Source organism: Oculina patagonica, chromosome 4 (assembly GCF_052425735.1).
Source record: "Oculina patagonica isolate OP01 chromosome 4, crgOcupat, whole genome shotgun sequence".
Lineage (NCBI taxonomy): Eukaryota > Metazoa > Cnidaria > Anthozoa > Scleractinia > Oculinidae > Oculina > Oculina patagonica.
Genome location: NC_135761.1, coordinates 58,322,417 through 58,345,203, shown reverse-complemented (window position 1 = coordinate 58,345,203; position 22,787 = coordinate 58,322,417). Strand labels below are relative to the sequence as shown.

Genomic DNA, 22,787 nt, shown 5'->3' with positions numbered 1-22,787 from the left:
AAGCGTTTTCTACCAGCTGTATGCTACGGCGAAACAAATAAGAGAAGATGGGAATGTTGTTGTTCTTGTTGTTTCGCCGCTAAAAAGCATCACGAATGATCAAATTGAATCAATTGACCGGCATAACTTTTGCCTCGCCGAAGACGCGTGAGGCGAACGTGACATTCTTTTGAATCGCTCGTCGCGATCAACTTGCCTTGTAGGAGATTCTACGCCATCTATCGGTCGCGCTAGAGATTTCTTTATAAATTCAATATTGGTTGCTGCACCTCTAGCTTTAGATGCACAAGTTGGACACACTCTACTAGAACGAAATTCGTCTTCTTGCACTGCAATTCCCTAATCGACCAAGACGTCTGCCAACTTTCGCCGTAAAACACCTTCGCGTTTTTGGTCGACAAATAAATTTTCCGTAGAGATGTACGATGTCTTGCGGAAGTTCCCCAAGCGAATCGCGAATGAGCACCCGCATATTCTGCAAAAATCGGAGGGACCGCTTGATTTTGGCTTTCTGCCTCTTTTAGTAGGTTTTTTGCGGGGTTGAAGAAGTCGTCTCAGACGACATCATCAACACAGAAATAAAAACTCACGAGTTGTTGTCACCACACGTGTAGCTGTTTTTGTAAACTGACACTTGCAAGCACTTTACCACTCAAATTTTATTGGTCCGATTTAATTGAAAGGTCAAGAGGCGGAGTTGTAAACTACAAGGCGATGACAAGGGGAGGAGTCTAATACTTCCACTTTTATTCAAAGACGTCTACAGCCTCTCTATTTTTCTTTGGCCCGCTTCGCTCGCTTCCCGCCCCCCGCGCGCTCGCCCTTCGCGCTCGCTTCGTTTGCTTTTTTACGTTGAAAAATCGAGAGGCTGTGGACAGTCTACGCTCTACCTGTTTCGGTAGTACGTGAATTTACAAATGTTTTACACATGTACTGTAGCAGTGATAAACATGTATTTTAGATGAAGTTGTCTTTTAAGCAACTAACTTTTGGACAACTGGGCTGTGAAGTTGCTTATTTGGTCCAAAATATAAATTGACAAAACTCTGATAAACAATGCAATTTTTGCACTTAGTCCAGGAAATTTTTCAGACTTCCCATAAAGACAAATTTTTTATGATTGCTGCTTGGACCACTCATGTACATGTAGTGTTTATACACACAATAACGACTTTACGAAAACTGCTATGACTGGCACTTGTACGGCTAAAATCTCTCAAAAAATTCATGAGACCCTGTGCATGTCAGTTGGTTACATCCAGCCATAGCAGGAAATCTGACTTATGTGAATCAGGAATTTTTGGTGTAGTGGCTAGTGGGTCTATCAGGTATATTTTGCTATTCTATCCATTTTAAACGGATTTCGCAGCATTTCAAGAGTTCCAACGAGTACAATATACAGTATATCATTAATTTTTGCTTCAGTGAGTACTGGAATAATGTATCTTCTTAACTCAATATTATCTGAGATATTTATCCATCTTTTAATTGTCATCAATCAAGTTGCGGTCATTGAACCAGGTGCATGGCATACACTTTTGTTCAGAGACAATCATTTGATCTTAACAAAGCAAATAACATCCATCTTCCTTTAAGCAAAGGTATCCAGCTCTAAGGAACTGCATGGAATATTGGTACTGCAGTGTGGGTCAGGCTAAATGGCGTGGGTGGGTGGGTCGTACGTCGTGGGTCGTGCGTCGTGGCAAGTTCGCCCACGATGTAAAGGAGCATTCTCACCGATTTGTTATTTTTGGATACTGTTTTAATTTCTAATTAACAAAAAAATATTTTTCTTTCATTTCTGGCGCACCGTTTCGCTTTTTTCCCTTCATGTCTGCCGGACATTTTTACGGAATTGGTCCGAAAATTGCAAGTATTTGCTTGACCTTGGCATGCGTGCTGCTTGCCAAGAATTTTCTGATCGCAGCGTTTTGGTAACAACCAATTTATTTAGCGATTTCATGTACGTAGCTTGGTGGTTCTTCATTCCGTCTCGAGTAAATGATCATGTTATTAATTTATTGTTTTTCCAATTTTATTAGGGAAGTCGCCCTAGCCAATATATTCTATAAATTTTTAAAGATTCATGGCTTTTCTTGGTATTTTTAAGTGAAAAAGTTACAACTGCTCGAGTCTTTTGTTTTTTAACTTTTAGGGATTTCTACAGAACACCAAATGGATTTTTTTTTTATTCCTGTGCATGGCCAATTTTTTATTCATATTGAATTTTTGTGTTTTGCTGCAGCCGCAATGGCTGCAAGCAAAACACATTGAGAGCTGAAGTTTGTGCCGTAAGGTGTAAGGTGTAAGTGCCGTAAGGTGTAAGTGCCGTAACAGAGGAGAAATCTGAACTACCGATGTCAATCAAATCCATGAACAAACAAAATCGAAACCAATGAACCGTAGCGCTGATCGCATTCGAAGTTACGGGCCAAAGTATTCGAACGCAAACCACGTTGGACACGTTGGAAAACAGAAAACCGATTTAAAAGTATATCGCATTGGGAAAGAAAAACAACTGTGGCGCGACCACTCCAGTTTTATGAGAAAATTATTCTGCAGTTTTCATCATTTACGAAAAGAGCGAAGACTTGGAACCTCGCCGAAGGTCATAAATATTTTCTCCAAAGGACCGGTTAGTGCACAGTTTGTAAAGTTTCGCTTTGAAAATAAACTTACCCTCACCTTGTCTACACTGTCTACAGCATACTAGTACTGTATTAACTCTGAACTTCATATTTTAAAATAAAATGTATGAACGTGTAACTTGTCACGCAAAGACAGCTGGAAAGGAATATACCATGCTGGTAGGCTGCACCGCTAATTGTAGCTGTATTCGAGCTATATAAAAGACAGCTAGAAACGAATTAATACTAGTAACATCACAATGGGAAAGAAACTTATTCAGTGTTGCACACCGTCGAAAACAAAGAAATATTAAAGGAAGTTCTCATTCACCAGATTCACTGCATCAGATGCAACATTCGTCAGTTCGTGTTTAAATGCGTGGCGACCAGTTTGTTTACTAGTTATTAAAAAATAATACGGTCTTCATTTAATAAACAGTTCATCCTTAAATTTCAGCTTTTCTACGACTGACAGGTAGGTACTATAGTATAAGCCCCGCTAAAATAGCTGGAAAGGGAAAGTTTTTTGAAAAATGAATTTTTGACTGCCAGACGCGCTGGCGCCACATGTTTATTTTGTGAAGATTAATTAAACGCCGTGAAAAATAGAATTTGATGTCCAGCGAGCCACTGCATCTTCGGCTACGCAGTCCTCAGTGAATCCTCCAACTTCACAAATTTCTAAAACTTTAAGAAAACGAACTTTCGCAGAATCAAAAATTGGTCCTTATCGATCTTCCGATCTTGTTGTGAAGACACTGAAATTCGACGAGTGTTCATGCGTGAAGGGATGACTGACGAATGATAATAATTATTTGTAAACTTTCGCTTTCAAAATGAACTTTGCGTTACGTTCAACGCCGTCTTTCTGTTGTTGTACGCCGGTGCGCGTGCGATTATTTATAATTTCTGAATTTTGCATATTTAACTCAGGGTGACACAACAAGTTTGTTAAGAGTTAGTTGTTCCAGTGTTTAATTTGGGTGAAAGTGGTTAAAGAACCACTGTCTTGTCACTAATAAATATATCACATTGAGTTCTTATAAGGTCAATAGATTCTGTCTTTTTCGTTGTTGTTAAAACGCTACCATTGTGACAATGATTCCAAATACAACTAACGGTAACCAGTGAGATAACGCCACTAAAAGAATCACATTGAGTTCATTGAGATTTTTTTATAATGTTAAGAGTTACTGTTTTTTATCAAAGAGACAATCATGTCAGACATTACGTTAACTTACTAGTAATTAAATTATGTTTGCTGTCTTTGATTTCAACATAACATTGATCAGTAAAATTATCAGGATTGAATTAACACAAAGTGACTACAATATAGTGCATGCAATTATTAACCTGCACACAAGTGACAGACAATAAAAGACGTTGGATTTCAATCTCGACTCTCTTGTCTTTCATCAACATGTTCCCTAAGACTTTGCTCTAGCAGCAAAACACATGGACCCATTGGGGCCCTATTTTTTATTCATCTAATGAAAAAAAAAAAACAAAGAATGGTTTTAGTTGTTCGTTACCTACCAGTGATCCAATTAGTAGCGTGGGAACGCTCATGTATGATTGGTTAAAAATAGGTGAAATGTACATGTTTGCTGAAAGCATTTCCAGAACTTGCACTGTCTAGGACTATAGCAAAAGGAAGTCAACTGTTTATATTACTGAACTGACTTAATAATTGTACACCGGTTTTAGCATAACAGAGTTTTGTTTCACGAGGCCAAATCGATGTTGCTGTTTCAGATTCCGAACTTGCAGGTGCGTCGTCGACCGCAGTCAAATGACAGAAATATGCCAAAAACAAGACAAGTACTTCAAAAATAAGGTTTTGATTTTAACGGTTCCAAGTTTGATACATTACCGGTATCATGACAATTTTACTAAGATTTTTGGGGCTTTAAAAAAATTCTACGTGTTTGGAAATGGCGATATGTGGACTCGTTTTGTAAAGAACTTTGGTTCCGGTTCAAAACGTTTTTAAAAAATAAAAACACTCTTATACTTAAGAAAAGGGTAATATTTTTACACTCAGCAGCTATTTTGTTAATTCTTGCTCATACTAACACATCAATATGAAATTACCCGAAGTAGAAAGAAAATCTGCCTGAGACGTTTGACTGCGGTGAAAGTGCGTCGAGATTTGACCTTCCATTATCACTTCAAGCTTAAGGCTGCAGATGCACTATCAAAGGTTGCGTTTGATGAAATAAAAGGGAAATCCAAACTTGCACTGCCAAGCACTGTAGCAAAATGAACATTTAATTTTGTTGAACTGACTTAAGTTATATTGCAGACCATTATTTTAAAATGAAAACGTTTATATTATTTTTGCATATATCTTGTGAAAAACATTTTTCGCGTAATTCTCCCAAGAAACCCAGTGGAAATATTTCGACACTAGTTTTCCACTGATCCATGCACACGGTGGTGCCTGATTAAAATTCCGATTTTCAACAGATGAAATGGCAGCATTAGAAGTAGCTGATCGCCTTATCAGCCAAACTGAAGAATTATGTCCTTGTCGATGCAATCGTTGTAAGGGTGTTCTTATTTGTTTAAGATTTTTCAGTTTTGCTGCGAACTACCGGTAGTCCCATGCAACGTAGCAGCTCCATCTGGTCTTTGAACTGGTGATTTTTAATTGCCGGCCTTGTTAAATAAAGGGCTGTGTCACGGCTGAGTTAAGTTTATTTTAATACGTTTTGTCAAATATTCGCTTTGAAACTTAATGTTTGCAAATAAATTACTTATATGGATCTAAATGACAAAACCATAGCTTTATTGCAGCCAAATGTGTCTCCCGGGCGTTATAATTTGAAATTACAAGCAAACGAGACTAACTTTGAGAACTGTCCAGCCCAACAATATTTTAAAAACCCATATCGCAATCCATTTCAATCTTCGTCACTTTTGGCCAACTTTAACTTCTTTTGTATTTGCTGTACTGTTATTGAAATGCTCCTTCACTGTTTTAAGAGGTTATTTTTATATTTAACTGAATTTGATGGTCATTTCCCGTGCCTAAATTTGGATAAAATCCGTGACATAGTCCCTTTAAGCATCACACATTTTTTTGGTAACTTTAAAATCCAGAGATAGTTGGTAACTAGACTTATACATCAGACATCCAAGAGGAAAAACCGCATGTGAAACAGCAAAAATAATGAATTCGATGTGTCAATTACGCACAATGCATGAGCACGACGCACGACCCACAACCCACGACCCACGCCAATTACACAATCTCCTGCAGTGCATACTTTATTATCTTAGTCTTTATTTAGCATCTCGGTAGTACTACTGTACCGTGCCAAAAACAGATGATTAAACCTGTACTTGTACTTAAGTTTCTTATAATGGAATCTCTTCTTCTTGTGGCTGGCCATATTCATAACAGTGGAACACAGTCAGTTGCCTTTTCCTGCAGCCATTCAGCTTCATGCAGAACCCACTTATCTGAGAAGTGATCATCCTCAGAGTGAGTAGGAAATTTTCTTGTGTAATCAACACAAACGATAACTTCAAACAGGGATTTTAAAGTCACTCATCTCACTGCACATCTACACCACTGTAGTAAGCAAAAAGGCTTACGTTTTTTTTTATTATTCTCTAACTTCCAAGCCAGACTAGTGATGTATCTCCAGCGAGGTGCATATTTCACATTCTTTTAACAGTGTTCATACTTTTCCCTCAAGTGTCAGATTTGTCACCCTCCATGCTTTTTTTCTTTCTACATATATCTGGACCGATTTTTTTGATGGATCCGTGCCCAAGTTTTTTGTAGTGTAAACATTCTTTGGTAAATGTTTCTTTACTTGTCAAGGTTCCCCTGGCCGACAGCCTTCATTGGTGGAATACACGTACAGTCAGTTTCCTTCTGCTGTAGCCAGTCAGACTCATGAAGGACCCAGTTATCAGGGAAGGCACATAGAGAGTAAGTAGGAGTAATAAAATTATTGTATGCAATTACAACATTACTAAACAAGTAATTGACTGGCATCCTCAAATGCCATCTACCTTAATGTACAAATTGTGTATAAATTTGCATTGTTTTGTACACACAAAACACAATTTTTAATTTTTTTCCTCAAAGGCTCCTCTTATCAAGGCAGAGCACCTTCATCAGAAGAATACAATCAGTTGCCTTTTACTGCTGTTACTCATCCCCAAGCTCAAACTTATCACACAAGTCACCCTCAGAGTGAGTACAAAAACTTACTGTAATTTTTTTTAATTTTTGTAAAATTTTTACAATTTTTTGGCATAAGCTCTCTATCATGTTTTAATTTGTGTATAGTCAGCTGCAAGAGTTTGCTGATCTTCACTGCTAAAAGCTGATCATCATTATACAACATTTCATTTGCCTTTGAAGCTTTTTTAAAGTGATACAAATTATTACATTATGCCTGCATAAACAAATTATGTATAAAGGGAAGTAACTGTGTATTGCCCAGACACAATGGAGTTTTGCTACTGCATACTTTGCTTCGTCTTTAAAGCACCTCAGTGCTTATAGGGAAATTAAAGAGATTTGATATAACTTGTATGTAAGTTTGGTTTAACAGATGAATATCTTTCTTCTTGTTGTGGCTGGACATTTTTGTAACAGTGGAACACAGTCAGTTGCCTTTTCCTGCAGCCATTCAGCATCAAAGAGAACCCACCTATCTGAGCCGTTGTCATCTTCAGGGTGAGTAGGAAATTTTCTTGTGCAATCAACACAAATGATAACTTGAAACAGTGCTCCTAGGTTCTGTTGGAAAAGTAGTAAGCAAAACATTTACATTTATTCCCTGCAAGTACATAAATTTGTGTTTGGATGTCCTGAATTCAATTCCTCCATGCTTTGTAAATAGTTCACTGGTCAGCCTCCTGGCAGTTGTCATTTAAACCAAGTTTCTGTTCTATTTGCAATATTTACTTGCAGTGTCTACAAATAGCACAGCAGTGATAAATGTGCTCACACCTGAACGTATTTATTTATTTACCAATTTGTTTATTTATTTGTGTATTTTTGATCTATTTGTTTTATTTGTTCTATTTTTTTAATTACGTAATTTGTTTGCTTTTGTTTACTTATTAATTTACTTAATTTATTCAGTGATTTCTTTCTTTCTTTAATTAGTTATTTATAAATGTGGTCTGAAAAAATTGACTGTGTAAATGTTTTACTTTTGGTCAAGGTTCTCCTGGCTGGCTGCCTTCATCAGTGAGATACAGTCAGTTTCCTCCTGCTGTGGCCGGTCAGACTGATGAAGGTCCCATTTATCAGGGAAGGCACATGCCGAGTAAGTAGGAGTAATAAAATTTTTGCCTGCAATTACAACATCACAAAACAAATAATTGACTGCAGGTATCCTCAAATGCCATCTACCCTTACTGTACAAATTCTGTATTGGCATTGTTTTGTACACACAACAACACAATTTTTAAAAACTTTTTTTTCCTCAAAGGCGCCTCACATCATGGCAGAGCACCTTCATCAGAAGAATACAATCAGTTGCCTTTTACTGCAGTTACTCATACTCCAGCTCAAACTTATCACACAAGTCACCCTCAGTGTGAGTAGGAAAACTTATTTTTTTTAAGTTGTTACATTTTTTGTATCAGCTCTTTATCGTGTTTTAATTTGTGTATAGTCAGCTGCAAGACTTTGGTGATCTTCGCTGCTAAAAGCTCATCATTTTACAACATTTCAGTTGCCTTTGAAGCTTTTTTAGGTGATACGTAACAAATTACATTATGCCTGCATCAAAGTAACAGCTAAAATAGCCACTCAGAGAACATATAGCTTTTAGCTTTTTTGCAGGAAATTGACTTTCAAACTGGAACTAGCATTATTTGTCTTTTGAACAACTGGGCTGTGACGACTCATTCAGTCCAGAACTGAAATTGATAAAAAAAAAAAAACCAACAACGCCCAGGTCTGATAACCAAATTCATTTGCCAAACTCAAGGTTTTTTTCAGAGTTTCCCTGACAGCTAAAATGGTTGCTACTTGGAGCACATGTGTAGTGCCCAGACACAATGGAGTTTTGCTACTGCATACTTTGTCTTTAAAACACCTCAGTGCTAATGAGGAATTTATACAGATTTGATTTAACTTGTGCTTAAGTTTGGTTTAACAGAATATCTCTTTCTTGTTGTTGCTGACCATGACTGTTTGTAACAGTGGAACACAGTCAGTTGCTTTTTCCTGCAGCCATTCAGATTCATGCAGAGCCCACTTATCTGGGCAGTTGTCATCTTCAGGGTGAGTAGGAAATTTTCTTGTGCAATCAACACAAATGATAAGTTCAAACAGGGATAAAAAAAGTCACTAACCTCACTTCACATTAGAAGTTCTTTTTCATAATTTTTGTTAAATGTGGTCTGAAAAAAAAAAAAACATTGATTGTGTAAGTGTTTTGCTTCTGGTCAAGGTTCTCCTGGCTGGCTGCCTTCATCAGTGAGATACAGCCAGTTTCCTCCTGCTTTGGCCAGTCAAAGTCATGAAGAACCCAATTATCAGAGAAGGCACACTCAGAGTGAGTTGGAGTTATTGTTGAAAGCAATTACAATTTACAAATTCAAAGGTCCTCCACCTTATTGCAGAAATTTTTGTGTTTTTTTTTTTTAAGAGATTTAGAAGAAATTTAAAAAGACTTTGTTTTCTTTTGTTCTTAGGCTCCTCTGGTCATGACAGGCCTTTTTCATTAGTGGAGAATAATTGCTTGCCTTTAACTGCAGCCACCCAGATTCCAACTCAAGCTTATCAGACAAGTCACACTCTGAGTAAGTAGAAAAACGTATTTTCTACAATGACTGCAATTTGTTTTGCAAACCATGCATCATTTCTTAGTTTGTGTAAAAAGCTGCAAGGCATTCGTTAGCTTCGCTGCTTAAAGGTCACCATATGAAATATTTTTACTTGCCAAATTGTATGCCCGCCTGTAGTGGGATGTACTAATGAGCATGAGCACTCAAAGATCGAATAGAGAATGAGGATCTATTATAAGTGATAAATTTTTAGGGAAAAAATTGACTTCTAAACTTTAACTAGCATTAATTGACCCTTGGACAACTGGGCTGGTCCAAAACCAAAATTTGCAGTTAGTCTAGCAAGTTCAGTGACCAATTTCTTTTTAGACTCTACATGGCGGCTTAAATGGTTGCTGCAGAAGCACTTGAGTAGTGTCCGTGTACACAGTGAAATGCTTCCTTCTGCATGCTTTGTTTAGTCTTTAAAGCATCTCTGTCAGTGCTAAATTATATGGATAATTTAATAATGTATTTCTTCTTCTTGTGGCTGCCCATGTTCATAACAGTGGGACACAGTCAGTTGCCTTTTCCTGCAGCCACTCAGCATCATGGAGGACTCACTTATCCGAGAAGTCATCATCCTCAGAGTGAGTTGGAATTTTTTGTGCAATCAACACAAATGATAACTCCAAAGAGAGAGATTTTAGAGTATCACATTTTATTTTTTTTAAATTAAAAATTTAATTTCTATCAAAATGCCCCAACGTCCTGTTTGCTACAAAAAGTAAACAACAGTGAACAATTAAGAGAAACAATAACTATTAACTTATACCCCATTCACACCAAAGCAAGAACACGTTTACAAGCTGTTTATAAAATTGTTTTCTTCATAGAAGTTGCTAACTGATGTTTGTCGACTTAAAATTTATCACAATGAAAGCACAAGTTAGACGGTCTTTGAACCCTGTGTAAAATTTAGTCTGTCAGTTTTCCGTTGCTGAGTTTCATTTTTTCTAACCATTTTTAACTCTAGCCTGAATTTCAGACGCCCCTTTCTGGTCGCCTGCTTCCAGAAGCGACGTTTGAAAAAATTGGGTCCTAATGCCGTCCGGTGACGTCACTAAACTTTGGTTTAATTCATGCGGAAAAGATTCTGTCGAGGCTATGACTTTGAAAGACAAATCGCTTCAATAAAGGATTACAGGATATAAAAATTGTTTAAACTAATCGCCAATAGATGAGCTTGGGAACTGGTGCCTTACAGGTTGGCGGGGCCCCCGAGCTATTCAGGCACAGCAGGGATGTATCCATGGCAACCCTGCAAGCGGGAACCGCCCCCCGAAGCGGCCGCCAACTGGCACCGTCACACTGAAAAGGCTTCAGTGGACAATATTTACCTAACCCTATACTTACCAAAACCCACAGACCATAAGGGCGAGAGGGGTGGGAGCAAGAATTCGCCACGATTGGCTCGAACTCCACACGAAAGCACTAAAAAGGCTGGTGATCTGCAACGATCAGCAAGCAATCGATACGCAAAGATCAGCATGTAAAATGACCCAGAACAATGCAGGTCACGAGGCACACAACACGCTCCATGAGATCCCCCCACAGGTCACGTACGCTAAAGGGGAGGACCGCTGACCCCATTGGCTCGAGGTTAACTTTGCCTAAATTGCATTTAGCCTTATTTAAATAGTTAACTGTCGAAAACATGCATGATATAATAACTTTTTAATCGACTGCAAGCTATATTCTTTATCTAGCAAACAAAATAATAATATGTTACGCAGCAGGCAAATCACCACTCCTGAGTGGTTAAATGAATCAATCTAGACGGTTACAGAGGCATCAAGAAACGGAATTCAGTACAAGAATATCCTACCTGACAGTGGACACTGAGTTCAAAAATCACTTGCTCGTCGAGGTTGGACATAAGCGTCGAGCGGCTTGTTGACAAAATGAAACAATAATGCGTATAAATTTGGCAAACCACTGCATGTTGAAGCGACGAATGCCGCCAACTTAAAACCTACCGGTTTCCCATATTGATTCTGTATCCGAAGGTAAACTAAAATAGTAATAAATTCAAGGTAAATGACTAGTAAATTCATTTCTGGGAAGGTGAACTCTTTGCAAATGTTTTCAAATTACAATCCTCGTCCGTTGAAATTCAGTCATAATTACACATAATTATGCAAATAAATTTTGAATCAACCAATCAAAATCACTAACTTGACTCGTTTTTCCACCAGTAACGTAGAAAAACGGCATAATTGTGAAGAAAACGAAACCTTGAAAGTGCGTTATATGTTACCAACTGGAAACGATTGAATTGAGAGGCTTGCGCACTGAGCAGACTCACTCTCTGATATTTGAATAGAGGGTATTTGATTGTAATAATATGGAAGAAAAAATAAAGGGAAAACATGAAAGATAACAACAATATTTTTGTGTCTAGTATAGACACTTTGCAGAGCTGTTCAAGGTCGGATAAGGGCTTCATGTAAGACAAAAAATGACGCAATGCTGCTAAAGTTTCAGTGGAGTTTCACTTACGTGACTGACTAAATGAAATAAAAACCCCGCGCGTAATGTAACCACCTCGATATTTTGTCGTGGACCAATTGCATTTGAGAAGCAAATGTTCCGAACTTTATATATTTTGTCGTGGACCAATTGTATTTGAAAAGCAAATGTTCCGAACTTTATATCGTCGATCGTCGTAGAAATCATGTGCTTTCAAGGATGGCGGATTTCGAGATTATTTCGGTGAGGAAACCAGTTGTTTTCTAATTTTATTATGGTACTTTTTTATATGCCACAGCTTCCGAAGAACGTGTCAGTCTGGTAGAATGATAGGCTGTCAAAGGTGCTTTCAAGCAGCAGTTTGTCGTACTTGCCGCGAGCAAAAAAAAAAACTTCACAGCGCTGTTGAGAATCACCGATCCACCGCTTCGGAAAATAGAAATTGAGCAGCATAAGCCCCATCTGGAGAATATAAAGCCATTGAAGGGAATGATTCAGATGATTGAGCCCCACGTGGGAACTATTAAGCCCCATTTGGGGATTTCAAAGCCTGTTTAGGCATTGGAAAAGCTCCATTTAACACAAGCTTATTGGTGAGCTATTTGCTTAGAAACTTTGCCGCCCCTGTAGTGTCAACACCTTTCATGTCTGCGAAAGCTGTGGCGTGTTTATACGGGCAAAGCTGTGCTAGAACTAGTAAACTGAGTGAAAACTGTGTTTACGGTATTCTGTACAATAAAACACCAATGTTTCAATTGTTTGTTTATATTTGAAATTTATTATGAATGCAAAATATAACAACAAAAGCCCCCCAGGCTTAACATTGTTGGTGCCCATGGCAAATGCACATAATAAAAACAATATTTCTGTCAAATAATATGATGAGTTTGTTCATTTGTGAAGGCTAATTTATCTGCAATATTTGTTGGCCACATCTCCTTTTATAATGTGAACTAACCCCGTACGTTGACAACAACTGTTGCATTGCAAATTTTGTTTATTAAAATTAGGCAATCTTTCTACCTTGCGCTCATTTTAAGCTGCAAATCAGGCCTAAATCTGGCCAATAAATTGGTATGTGTGACAGAATGGTAATTCAGTTTTAATTTCACATATTTATTATGAGCAATCTATGACAAAAACCTGACAAGATCAGCCAACGTTTCTTATTTGTAAGTTGTTTTCAAGCACTTTTATCATGCACCACAGGCTGAGGGGAATCCGCAACCACTCCTGCACGTGTGTCTTGAAATTCTATTACTGTAACTGACTCTTCATAATTTTGTCAGTCCCGCATCTATTGATCTATCACAAATTTCTCAATAATAGCTTTAAGGACACTCCCTTAACTTAAATAAGCTATTCTGAAATAGGGTATTAAATTTATTTACCTCTTTGTGAACTTTGGTCGTAAGAATTGGGAATAGTTTTTGTGTCTAGTGTAAAGTAAAGACACAATGCTATAACGCTAATAATTTGGGTAAGTGCTTCATATACGGCAAACTATGATGTCATACTCAACAAGTTCCACTGAGGTTTCTTATACGTGACAGTGTACACGAAGTATTTGGGAGTATTCTTTTCTGGGTAAATAGTAATCAATAATCATTCATTATTTCCTCATAACCCAAAGGAAGCAACGTATGACAAGCAGAACCAATCAAATGTTTAATAATTAGGGCATTGACTACGTCAACAATCGCCGACACCATGTGCTTTCACTTCAGTTGCATACAGCTGAACAAAAGTATTATGTGCTGAAAAACCAATAAATTATTGGACGTTTCGAGACTTCTGTCTCTTTATAGGCGTAAAAATGCCATTAACAAAAAGCACGCGTATGTACATTTTAATAAATTTAAATGCGTCTTCGCCATATGCGTGTACTTGCACTGGCATACAGTTAACAATCTTCCAGTCTTTGATATGTATCAATCTGTGATATTGTTTTTTTAAATTCATGTGTAGAAAAATTGAAGAAAAGTAAAAAAAAAAACACTTCTGTAGTACGTACACTTTCTTTTTTTGCATTGATCACTTGCACCATGTCGCATAACATCACTGCACGCGCTCAAGTTGTAGGTATCTATCAGTGCCCACACATGGGTAAATAGCAGACGCTAAATTAACCAACGAGAGCATGCGCTTCACTTAGGTTGTGCTACAAAAAAAAATATTTAACAACTTCTAATGATAACTTTCCTAGATGACCTTGCACATGCTTGTTGCTTCTACCGGTATTTCTTTGCTACACTGTTGAAGCCTGTTATTTTAACCCTTTCTCCACACCTCTACTTTATGCCAACTAAATCCTACCTAATGCGCTGCCCTGACCCTGCCAAAATACAATAATACATTAGGCTCAATTGCCTACATGTACGCATTGCGGACCTATTTTGTTTAAAAGTAGCTATTGCATTTACAAATCTGTAATTTTTTTTAAGGACCATGTCTTCATCCCATAGTTCAACCTCGAACACAACTTAGACATGCCCGTGTTTCACAGCAATACTAATAACGTTAAGGAAAATCTTTTAGCACAAACGTAAACGTGATTTACCAGTAAACAAATTGAGGTCGTAGTGACGTTAAAATTTGTTGCCATGGCAACGTCATATGAGGTTAATGATACACTATTTTGGACCTTTTGAGGCTAATAACTCAAAACCTACTAGGTGAAATTTCTTCTTTTTCACATACCGTATGTTTATCCAACAGAACAAACATTTCTGCAAATTTTTAAAGAAATCTGTCAGAAGGATTAGTAGCTACGTTATTTTTGCACAAATTTAAGGTGGCTGACAGAATTTTTGAATTTTCTGACAATTTTTTTTCAGATCGTTTTGTTCACTGGACAAAAATATATGAAAAACAAAAATTTTTACCGTCTAGTTTTAGAGTAATTAGCCTCAAAGGGTCAAAAATAGGGTATCTTTGACCACTTTTTTAGTTGCCATGGCAACGAATTTGACGTCACAGTGACCTCAATTTGTTAATTAGTAAAACCTTTACAAAAATGTTTTGAAAGTTAAACCTCAACATTACAGGTGTAGCAACAATAGAATGCCAAAGACAGAAATATCTAAAAATTAATATTACGAGCCACCTTTAAGTGCATGTAGACTGTTCACTGCCCTTCTAGTTTCTCGTATTTTTCTTCGATAGTTGAACGCAGAAAAAATCACAAGAGACCCCCTCCGTCTTTGCTCGCTGTTTCTCACGCATTCTTTTGTGTAAAATAACAGCAAGGCTGTGAACAGTCTAAGGTCATGCTTAGTACATTATTTAAGATTTTTCTCATGTTAGCCCGACAGAAATGTCTTTTCAATTGATGTGAAGGCCGAGAAAACGTTCCCGTAACTTAAGTGACTTTTAGTTAAATCACTGTATTTTGGAGGTGGATTGCGTAAAAACTTCATTAGCCTGAATTGCAGTCCTCTACTCTTGTCGCTTACTCTAAAGAGAGACGTATTCGCGACGACGGCCACATGACAACCTGGCGTACTGCGTCAAATGCTGCCATTTTCGCGCCATTTGAATTATTTCAGATTCTGAAGACGGTCATCGCTACTTCATCGAGTCATTAGTTGTGCTTTATGAAATTCAAAGTCTTTTGTCTTAGTATCGCCACGTTTGAAGAGTTCTTACCATAGTCTTTATCGGTCTCCACATCGCCGTTGCCGCGTACGCGTCTGTTTAAGCTCCTTAATAAAGCTACCTTGTAGATCGCGCTTTACTGGTCGTTCCTTCTTAAGGACAGGGTTTTTAACGTCCTCTGCTACAACTCATCAAAGGCTTAAACACAACTCCCGTAACCGTGTCTGCCATTCAATCGATATCTTTTAATATACTATTTATTTGTTGTTGCTACATTAGTTCGCATTTGTGTTTTCTCTCATCAGATGCTTCTCCTAAAGACACTTTCGATGTGAAAACCTGTAAGAGGAAGCTTGCGGAGCATTATCAAAGAACGGCCAAGGTGCCCACCACTGTGTGGTCCTCGGTATTTCAGGTGGACCTTGACCAGATCTACACTCGACTGTCCTGGATAAAAGAGGAGCAAACCCCAGCTGGGTCATGGCAAAAGGAACTGAGTCATTACACTGAACTTTTCACTGAGAAAACCAAAAATGGAGGTGCGCCAAAGAGAATTCTCGTGCAAGGAGAGACTGGGATTGGTAAAACTACTTTCGTTAAAAGGCTGCTTGTGGATTGGTCGAATCTTGACGATGCGAAAATGGAAAAGGCCGAGGAACGGGAAGATCCACCCAACAAGTTCAACGTTGACGAATGTAAAGATGATCAAGACGTTATTGAAGATAGCGAAGAATCGAGTACAGCTAGTAAAGATACGGACGAAGGTGGTGCGAAGATGGAAGAGGAACAGAAAGATGTACTAAGGAGGTTTGAGCTTGTATTGTCTATTAATCTCAAAGATATATCCAAGTGCCAGACGTTAAGAGAAGTCATCAGTCACTCACGTCTGTTTCCAGAGGATGAAGAAAAATCAACAGATGATCTCCTCTCTTACATCCGTAATAACCAAGAGAAAATTCTGCTTCTGTTTGATGGTTATGATGAGTACCGCACCGGCAGTGAAGCTGAAGAAACGTATGGCAGCAGAAGCAGCTCTCCAATCTACAGAATATTCCAGGGGGATATTCTGAGAGACTGTACTGTCTTGGTAACCACTCGATCTTCCAGAGCAGATGAGATACGAGAACCTGCCGACATACAAGCCGAGATCACCGGGTTTAATATGTCTGATAGAGAGAAGTTTATGAGAAAAATGCTTGGGAGCCGAACTCAGGTGAATGGTCTGCTGTCGTTCCTATGGAAGAGTAACATGGAAGATCTCTCAAAAGTTCCGTTACTGACGCTCTTTTTTTGCTTGCTATGGAAGGAAGAAAAGGAGAAGTTGATGGAGATGGTTGAAAGTAAAACTAAATTGTTTCGAGCAATAACGAAACACATTTTACAGCACAGCCACAGAAAGGACTCTCCTTCTCCCGTCTCAAAACTAAAAGAAGAGAATTACAAGGAGATCCTTGCTGAAATAGGAAAGGTTGCTCTAGAAGGTCTTCTCAAAGGTGATCTGATGTTCGAGTTTGGTCAATTACCTGAGAAAGTACGCGGTGAACAAATTATCATTGTTGGCCTTCTTCAACTATCCGAGTACGGACCAGGTCTGGAACCAATGGAGATGGTATCCTTCATCCATAAGAGTATACAAGAATACTTAGCGGCATGGTACATAACTCACAGATGTGTCCCGGAAGGAAGTCTCGGTAAAATTGAACAGCACGCCCGCACCTTGGAAGATTGTGAGGCCTTGGAGAATGTTTTTCAGTTCATTTGTGGTTTGTCTGACGAAGGAGCATTGAAGGTTTTTCAGCACTTGACATCAGTGAGAATCTCTGACCCAACACTGGATTTATCAAAGACAATACCAGATGTTGAAAACGAGACAGACGTGCCACTGGGTGACGTCACTTACAGGCTTAAAAGGTTCAGTAACTTGGTTTATGATTCTTTTCAAGAAGTGCGCTCCAAAGCTGAACTGTTGAGTCACTGTTTTGATTGCACTGGTAGAGTAGTCCTTGTTACCCGTGATCGACCGATTTCTAAACTTCTACCGAAAGCGAACATTTTAACTGAACTAGCAAATTACTGTGTTCTTCGTTTTGAACGTATTTGCTTTTATAATTTCGAAGACTCAGTAATAAATGAGTCGTTGGAGTTTCTAAATTATTTGCAGATGCCACAGTCAATACCAGAGAGTCGTAAATTTTTTTCAGAGAGAGACTTGCGCTTTGTAGGAAAAACATGGCTCTCGACTGCCTGCTCTTTTAGTTCAATTCTTTGCTGCCGTAATGGTCAGTTTCAGTTCTACATAACAGAGTTGTTCCTGGAGTGTGATGACCATGCTAGACTATTTACAGAATCTTCTGTGGATTCTGTTTCATCTTCCGCGGAACTTTTGTGTCTGAAATTTTTAAGTTCTCTACTTTGTCATAAGCTAAGCGGCCAAACAGTGAAAGCTCTTGGGGCACTAATTCGAAATTGTAAACATTTGAAAAGGATTGAAGTAGGTGAGAGCGACGACTCTGTATGCGATCTTTTGGAACAAGTACCAAACCCCAGTAAGTGTATTTTGACGATTGCTGACAGGGACACATCTTATTCAATTCCCAGTATTCACCTTACATCAGCTGGAGCAGTACAGCTTGCCAGGTTGTTACCACAATTTCACAACATCATCACTCTTGTGCTTGACTTGAGTGATTGCTGTTCTGCAGCAGTGGACACACTGGTTACCAGCATCACACACAAGACTCTTGAGGTACTGGTGCTAAGTGGAATAAGCCTGACTCCAGCAGCAGCCACGGCGCTCGGTCAGTCACTTCCTAAAATGTCATCATTAGAAGTTCTCGAATTAACTGGGGTAGATGAAAACATTTTGGAAGCTAAGGAAATGGAGGCACTGTTTGGAGGATTTAACAAAACGCTACCTTTAAGAGGGCTTACTTTCATTGGTGTTAGCATGAGAGGTTGTTTGACTCCACTCACAAAAAGCTTCCGCTTTTTCCCCAATTTGAGAAAATTGGATCTTGGAGGGTTCAATGAAGAGTTCAATATGGATGAACAGAACTTGTGTCTTTTGCTGGAGAGCTTAAGATTCATTCCCAATCTCAAGACACTGAGCGTAAAGGGCAGAGCAGTGAGTCAAGCACATTGCTGCACAGCGGAAGAACACCCAATAGTGAGTGTTACTCACAAAAGCCTCGAACAACTGAGCCTGGATGCGATAAGCCTGACTCCAGCAATAGCCGCGGCGCTCGGTGGGTCACTTCCCAAAATGTTTTCCTTGCAAAGACTTGAGTTAACTGTGGTGGATGAAAGCATTTTGGAACCTAAAGAAATGGAGGTGCTCTTTGGAGGATTTAATAAAACACTGCCTTTGAGCGAGCTTACTTTCAACGGTTTCAGCGTACGAGGTTGTCTGGCTCCACTCACCAAAAGCTTCTGCTTTTTCCCCAATTTGAGATGGTTAATTCTTGGAGGGTTTAATATGGATGAACACAACTTGTGTCTCCTGCTCGAGAGCTTACGATTTATTCCCAATCTCGAGATACTGATGCTAACGGACGAACCAGTGCGTCAAGAAGATTCCTTATGGCCGTACGCAAACCCAACAGCGAGTGACACTCACAAGAATCTCGAAATATTATTCCTAGAAAGATTAAGACTGACTCCAGCAGTAGCTGCAATGCTCGGTCAGTCACTTCCTGAAATGTCATCCTTGGAAGACCTTTACTTAACTGGGGTAGATGGAAGCATTTTGGAAGCCAAGGAAATGGAGGCGCTGTTTGGAGGATTTAACAAAACGCTGCGTTTAAGAGAGCTTACTTTCAGTGGTTTTAGCGTGAGAGGTTGTCTGGCTCCACTGTCAAAAAGTCTCCAGTTCTTCCCCAATTTGAGAGAGTTGAATCTTGAAAAGTTAAACATGGATGAAAATGACTTATGTGGCCTGCTGAACGCACTTTGCTGCACGGCAGAAGAAAGCCTAACAGCTAGTGTTACACTCGAGGCTCTCGAAAAACTTAGCCTGGATGGAATAAGCCTGACTTCAGCAGTAGTCGAGGCGCTCGGTCGGTCACTTCCTGAAATGCCGTCATTAATAGTACTCAGTTTAACTGGGGTGGATGGAAGCGCTCTGGAAGCTAAGAAAATGGAGGCGTTGTTTGGAGGTTTTAACGAAACACTTCCTTTGCGCAAGCTTACTTTCAGTGGTGTTAGCGTGAGAGGTTGTCTTGCTCCACTCACCAAGAGCTTCCGCTTTTTCCCCAATCTTAGAGAGTTGAATCTTGGAGGGTTTAATGAAGAGTTCAATATGGATGAACAGAACTTGTGTCTTTTGCTGGAGAGCTTAAGATTCATTCCCAATCTCAAGACACTGAGCGTAAAGGGCAGAGCAGTGAGTCAAGCACATTGTTGCACAGCGGAAGTAAACCCAATAACGAGTGTTGCACACAATGTTCTCAAACAACTACACCTAGATCGAATAAGCCTGACTCCAGCAGCAGCCGCGGCGCTTGGTCGGTCACTTCCTGAAATGTCGTCATTAAAAGTACTCATGTTATCTGGTGTGGATGGAAGTATTTTGGAAGCTAAGAAAATGGAGGCCCTGTTTGGAGGATTTAACAAAACACTGCCTTTGAGGGAGCTTACTTTCAGTAATTTTAGCGTGAGAGGTTGTCTGGCTCCACTTACTAAGAGCTTCCGCTTTTTCCCCAATCTTAGAGAGTTGAATCTTGGAGGGTTCAGTGGAGAGTTTAAAATGGGCGAGCAGAGCTTGTGTCTTTTGCTGGAGAGCTTAAGATTCATTCCTAATCTCAAGACACTGAGCGTAAAGGGCAAATTACTGAGGGAAGCACATTGCTGCACAGCTGAAGTAAACCCAATAGCGAGTGTTACACACAAGACTCTTGAACAACTGAGCCTGGATGGAATAAGCCTGACTTCAGCAATAGCCGCCATGCTCGGTCGGTTACTTCCTGAAATGTCATCCTTACAAGAACTAGAGCTAACTGGGGTGAATGGAAGCATTTTGGAAGCAAAGGAATTAGAGGCGCTGTTTGGAGGATTCAACAAAACACTGCCTTTGAGGGAACTTACTTTCCGTAGTTTCAGCGTGAGAGGTTGTCTGACGCCACTTACTAAAAGCTTCCGCTTTTTTCCTTATTTGAGAGAGTTGAATCTTGGCAGTTTCCATGTTGATGAACATATCTTGTCTGTTCTCCTTGAGAACTTAAAATTCACTCCTAATCTCAAGACACTGAGCGTAGAGGGCAAACCACTGACTCAAGTACATTGCTGCACGGCGGAAGTACACCCAATAGCCAGTGTTACACTCAAGAATCTCAAAAAACTGAGCCTGGATGGAATAAGCCTGACAACAGCAGTAGCCGCGATGCTTAGCCAGTCACTTCCTGAAATGTCATTTTTAGAAGTACTCAAGTTAACTGGAGTGGACGAAAGCATTTTGGAAGCTAAGGAATTGGAGAAGCTTTTTGACGGATTTAACAAAACCCTGCCTTTGAGCGAGCTTTCTTTCAGTGGTTTTAGCGTGAGAGGTTGTCTTGCTCCATTTACCAAAAGCTTTCGCTTTTTCCCTAATCTGAGAGAGTTGCAGCTTGGAGGTTCCAGTAGAGAGTTCAGTGTGGATGAACAGAATTTGTTTGTTCTGCTGGAGAGCTTAAGATTCATCCCTTATCTCAAGAGACTGATCGTAAAGGTCAAATTAGTCAGTCAAGCTAATTGCTGCGCGACAGAAGTAAACCCAATAGCTAGTGTTGCACTCAAGACTCTCGAACATTTGAGCCTGGATGGAATAAGTCTGACTCCAGCAGTAGCCGCGGTGCTCGGTCGGTTACTTCCTGAAATGTCGTCATTAGAAGTTCTCAAGTTAACTGGAGTGGATGGGAGAATTTTTGAAGCTAAGGAAATGGAGGCGCTGTTTGGAGGATTAAACAAAACGCTGCCTTTGAGCGAGCTTACTTTCAGTGCTTTCAGCGTGAGAGGTTGTCTGGCTCCACTGTCAAAAAGTCTCCAGTTCTTTCCCAATTTGAGAGAGTTGAATCTTGAAAAGTTAAACATGGATGGAAATGACTTATGTGGTCTGCTGAACGTTCTTTGCTGCACAGCGAAAGCAAACCAAATAGCTAGTGTTACACACAAGACTCTTGAACAACTGCGCCTGGATGGAATAAGCCTGACTCCAGCAGCAGCCGCAGCGCTCGGTCGGTCACTTCCTGACATGTCGTCATTAGAAGTACTCAAGTTAACTGGTGTGGATGGAAGCATTTTGGAAGCTAAGGAAATGGAGGTGCTGTTTGGAGGCTTTAACAAAACACTTCCTTTGAGCGAGCTCACTTTCAGTGGTTTTAGTGTGAGAGGTTGCCTTTCTCCACTCACAAAAAGTCTCCAGTTCTTCCCCAATTTGAGAGAATTGAATCTTAAAAAGTTAGATATAGATGAACATGACTTGTGTGGCCTTCTGAATGCACATTGTTGCAGGGCGGAAGAAAGCTTAACAGCTAGTGTTACACTTAAGACTCTCAAGACTCTTGAACAACTTAGCCTGGATGGAATAAGCCTGACTCCAGCAGCAGCCACAGCGCTTGGTCAGTCACTTCCTGAAATGTCATTTTTAGAAGTACTCAAGTTAACTGGTGTGGATGGAAGCATTTTGGAAGCTAAGGAAATGGAGGTGCTGTTTGGAGGATTTAACAAAACACTGCCTTTGGGCAAGCTTACTTTTAGTGGTTTCAGCGTGAGAGGTTGCCTTGCTCCACTCGCAGAAAGTCTCCAGTCCTTTCCCAATTTGAGAGAGTTGAATCTTGAAAAGTTAGATATGGATGAACATGACTTGGCTGGTCTGCTGGAGAGCCTTCAATTCATTCCTGATCTGTGTAAGTTGAACCTGTCAGGCAATCCACTGGGTCACGCAGTGAGATACATCGTGCCACACGTCAGCAACCTGCTGGAACTTGAGTATCTTTGGATTGACCAAACAGGTCATTCTGAGGACGATTTGAATTATGTTCGAGACACCGTACAGCAAACACTACCCGAACTCAAGATCAAGGGAGGGCACAGCTAATTCCACTTAGTATCATACGATATGACAGCCTACTTTTTTTCTATTATCCTTGGCCACCCCTGGGGTACTGAATTACTAAAGAGAAGGCCCAATGAAAACTCAATGCCGCTTTGAATAAACTTAGCTTTTGGATGTTTCTTCTTGAACGGTGAGGAATTTAAACTCGTCCATGAAACTCACTGACAGCAATGCAACTAGGCTTACGGATGAAT

At 39.5% G+C, this 22,787-nt stretch overlaps 2 protein-coding genes across 4 annotated transcripts in view; both read left to right on the top strand.

Moving 5' to 3' along the window:
• LOC144650891 (uncharacterized) overlaps positions 1–22,787 on the top strand; it is a 157,447-nt gene that overhangs the window by 103,513 nt on the left and 31,147 nt on the right. For 2 of the 3 annotated variants that reach the window (XM_078510665.1, XM_078510664.1), the window contains exon 2: positions 18,461–22,252. In XM_078510665.1, coding sequence (XP_078366791.1) covers positions 18,461–22,252 — 3,792 coding nt within the window. The remainder of the gene's footprint in view (positions 1–18,460; positions 22,253–22,787) is intronic. The other variant, XM_078510666.1, reaches the window with a different exon arrangement.
• Positions 1–22,787, top strand: part of LOC144650900 (uncharacterized) — a 111,132-nt gene that overhangs the window by 86,013 nt on the left and 2,332 nt on the right. Inside the window, exons 9-19 of the mRNA XM_078510689.1 lie at positions 6,037–6,117; positions 6,463–6,573; positions 6,733–6,840; positions 7,249–7,329; positions 7,823–7,927; positions 8,093–8,200; positions 8,812–8,892; positions 9,062–9,166; positions 9,306–9,413; positions 9,947–10,027; positions 15,812–17,417. Coding sequence (XP_078366815.1) covers positions 6,037–6,117; positions 6,463–6,573; positions 6,733–6,840; positions 7,249–7,329; positions 7,823–7,927; positions 8,093–8,200; positions 8,812–8,892; positions 9,062–9,166; positions 9,306–9,413; positions 9,947–10,027; positions 15,812–17,417 — 2,575 coding nt within the window. The remainder of the gene's footprint in view (positions 1–6,036; positions 6,118–6,462; positions 6,574–6,732; positions 6,841–7,248; positions 7,330–7,822; positions 7,928–8,092; positions 8,201–8,811; positions 8,893–9,061; positions 9,167–9,305; positions 9,414–9,946; positions 10,028–15,811; positions 17,418–22,787) is intronic.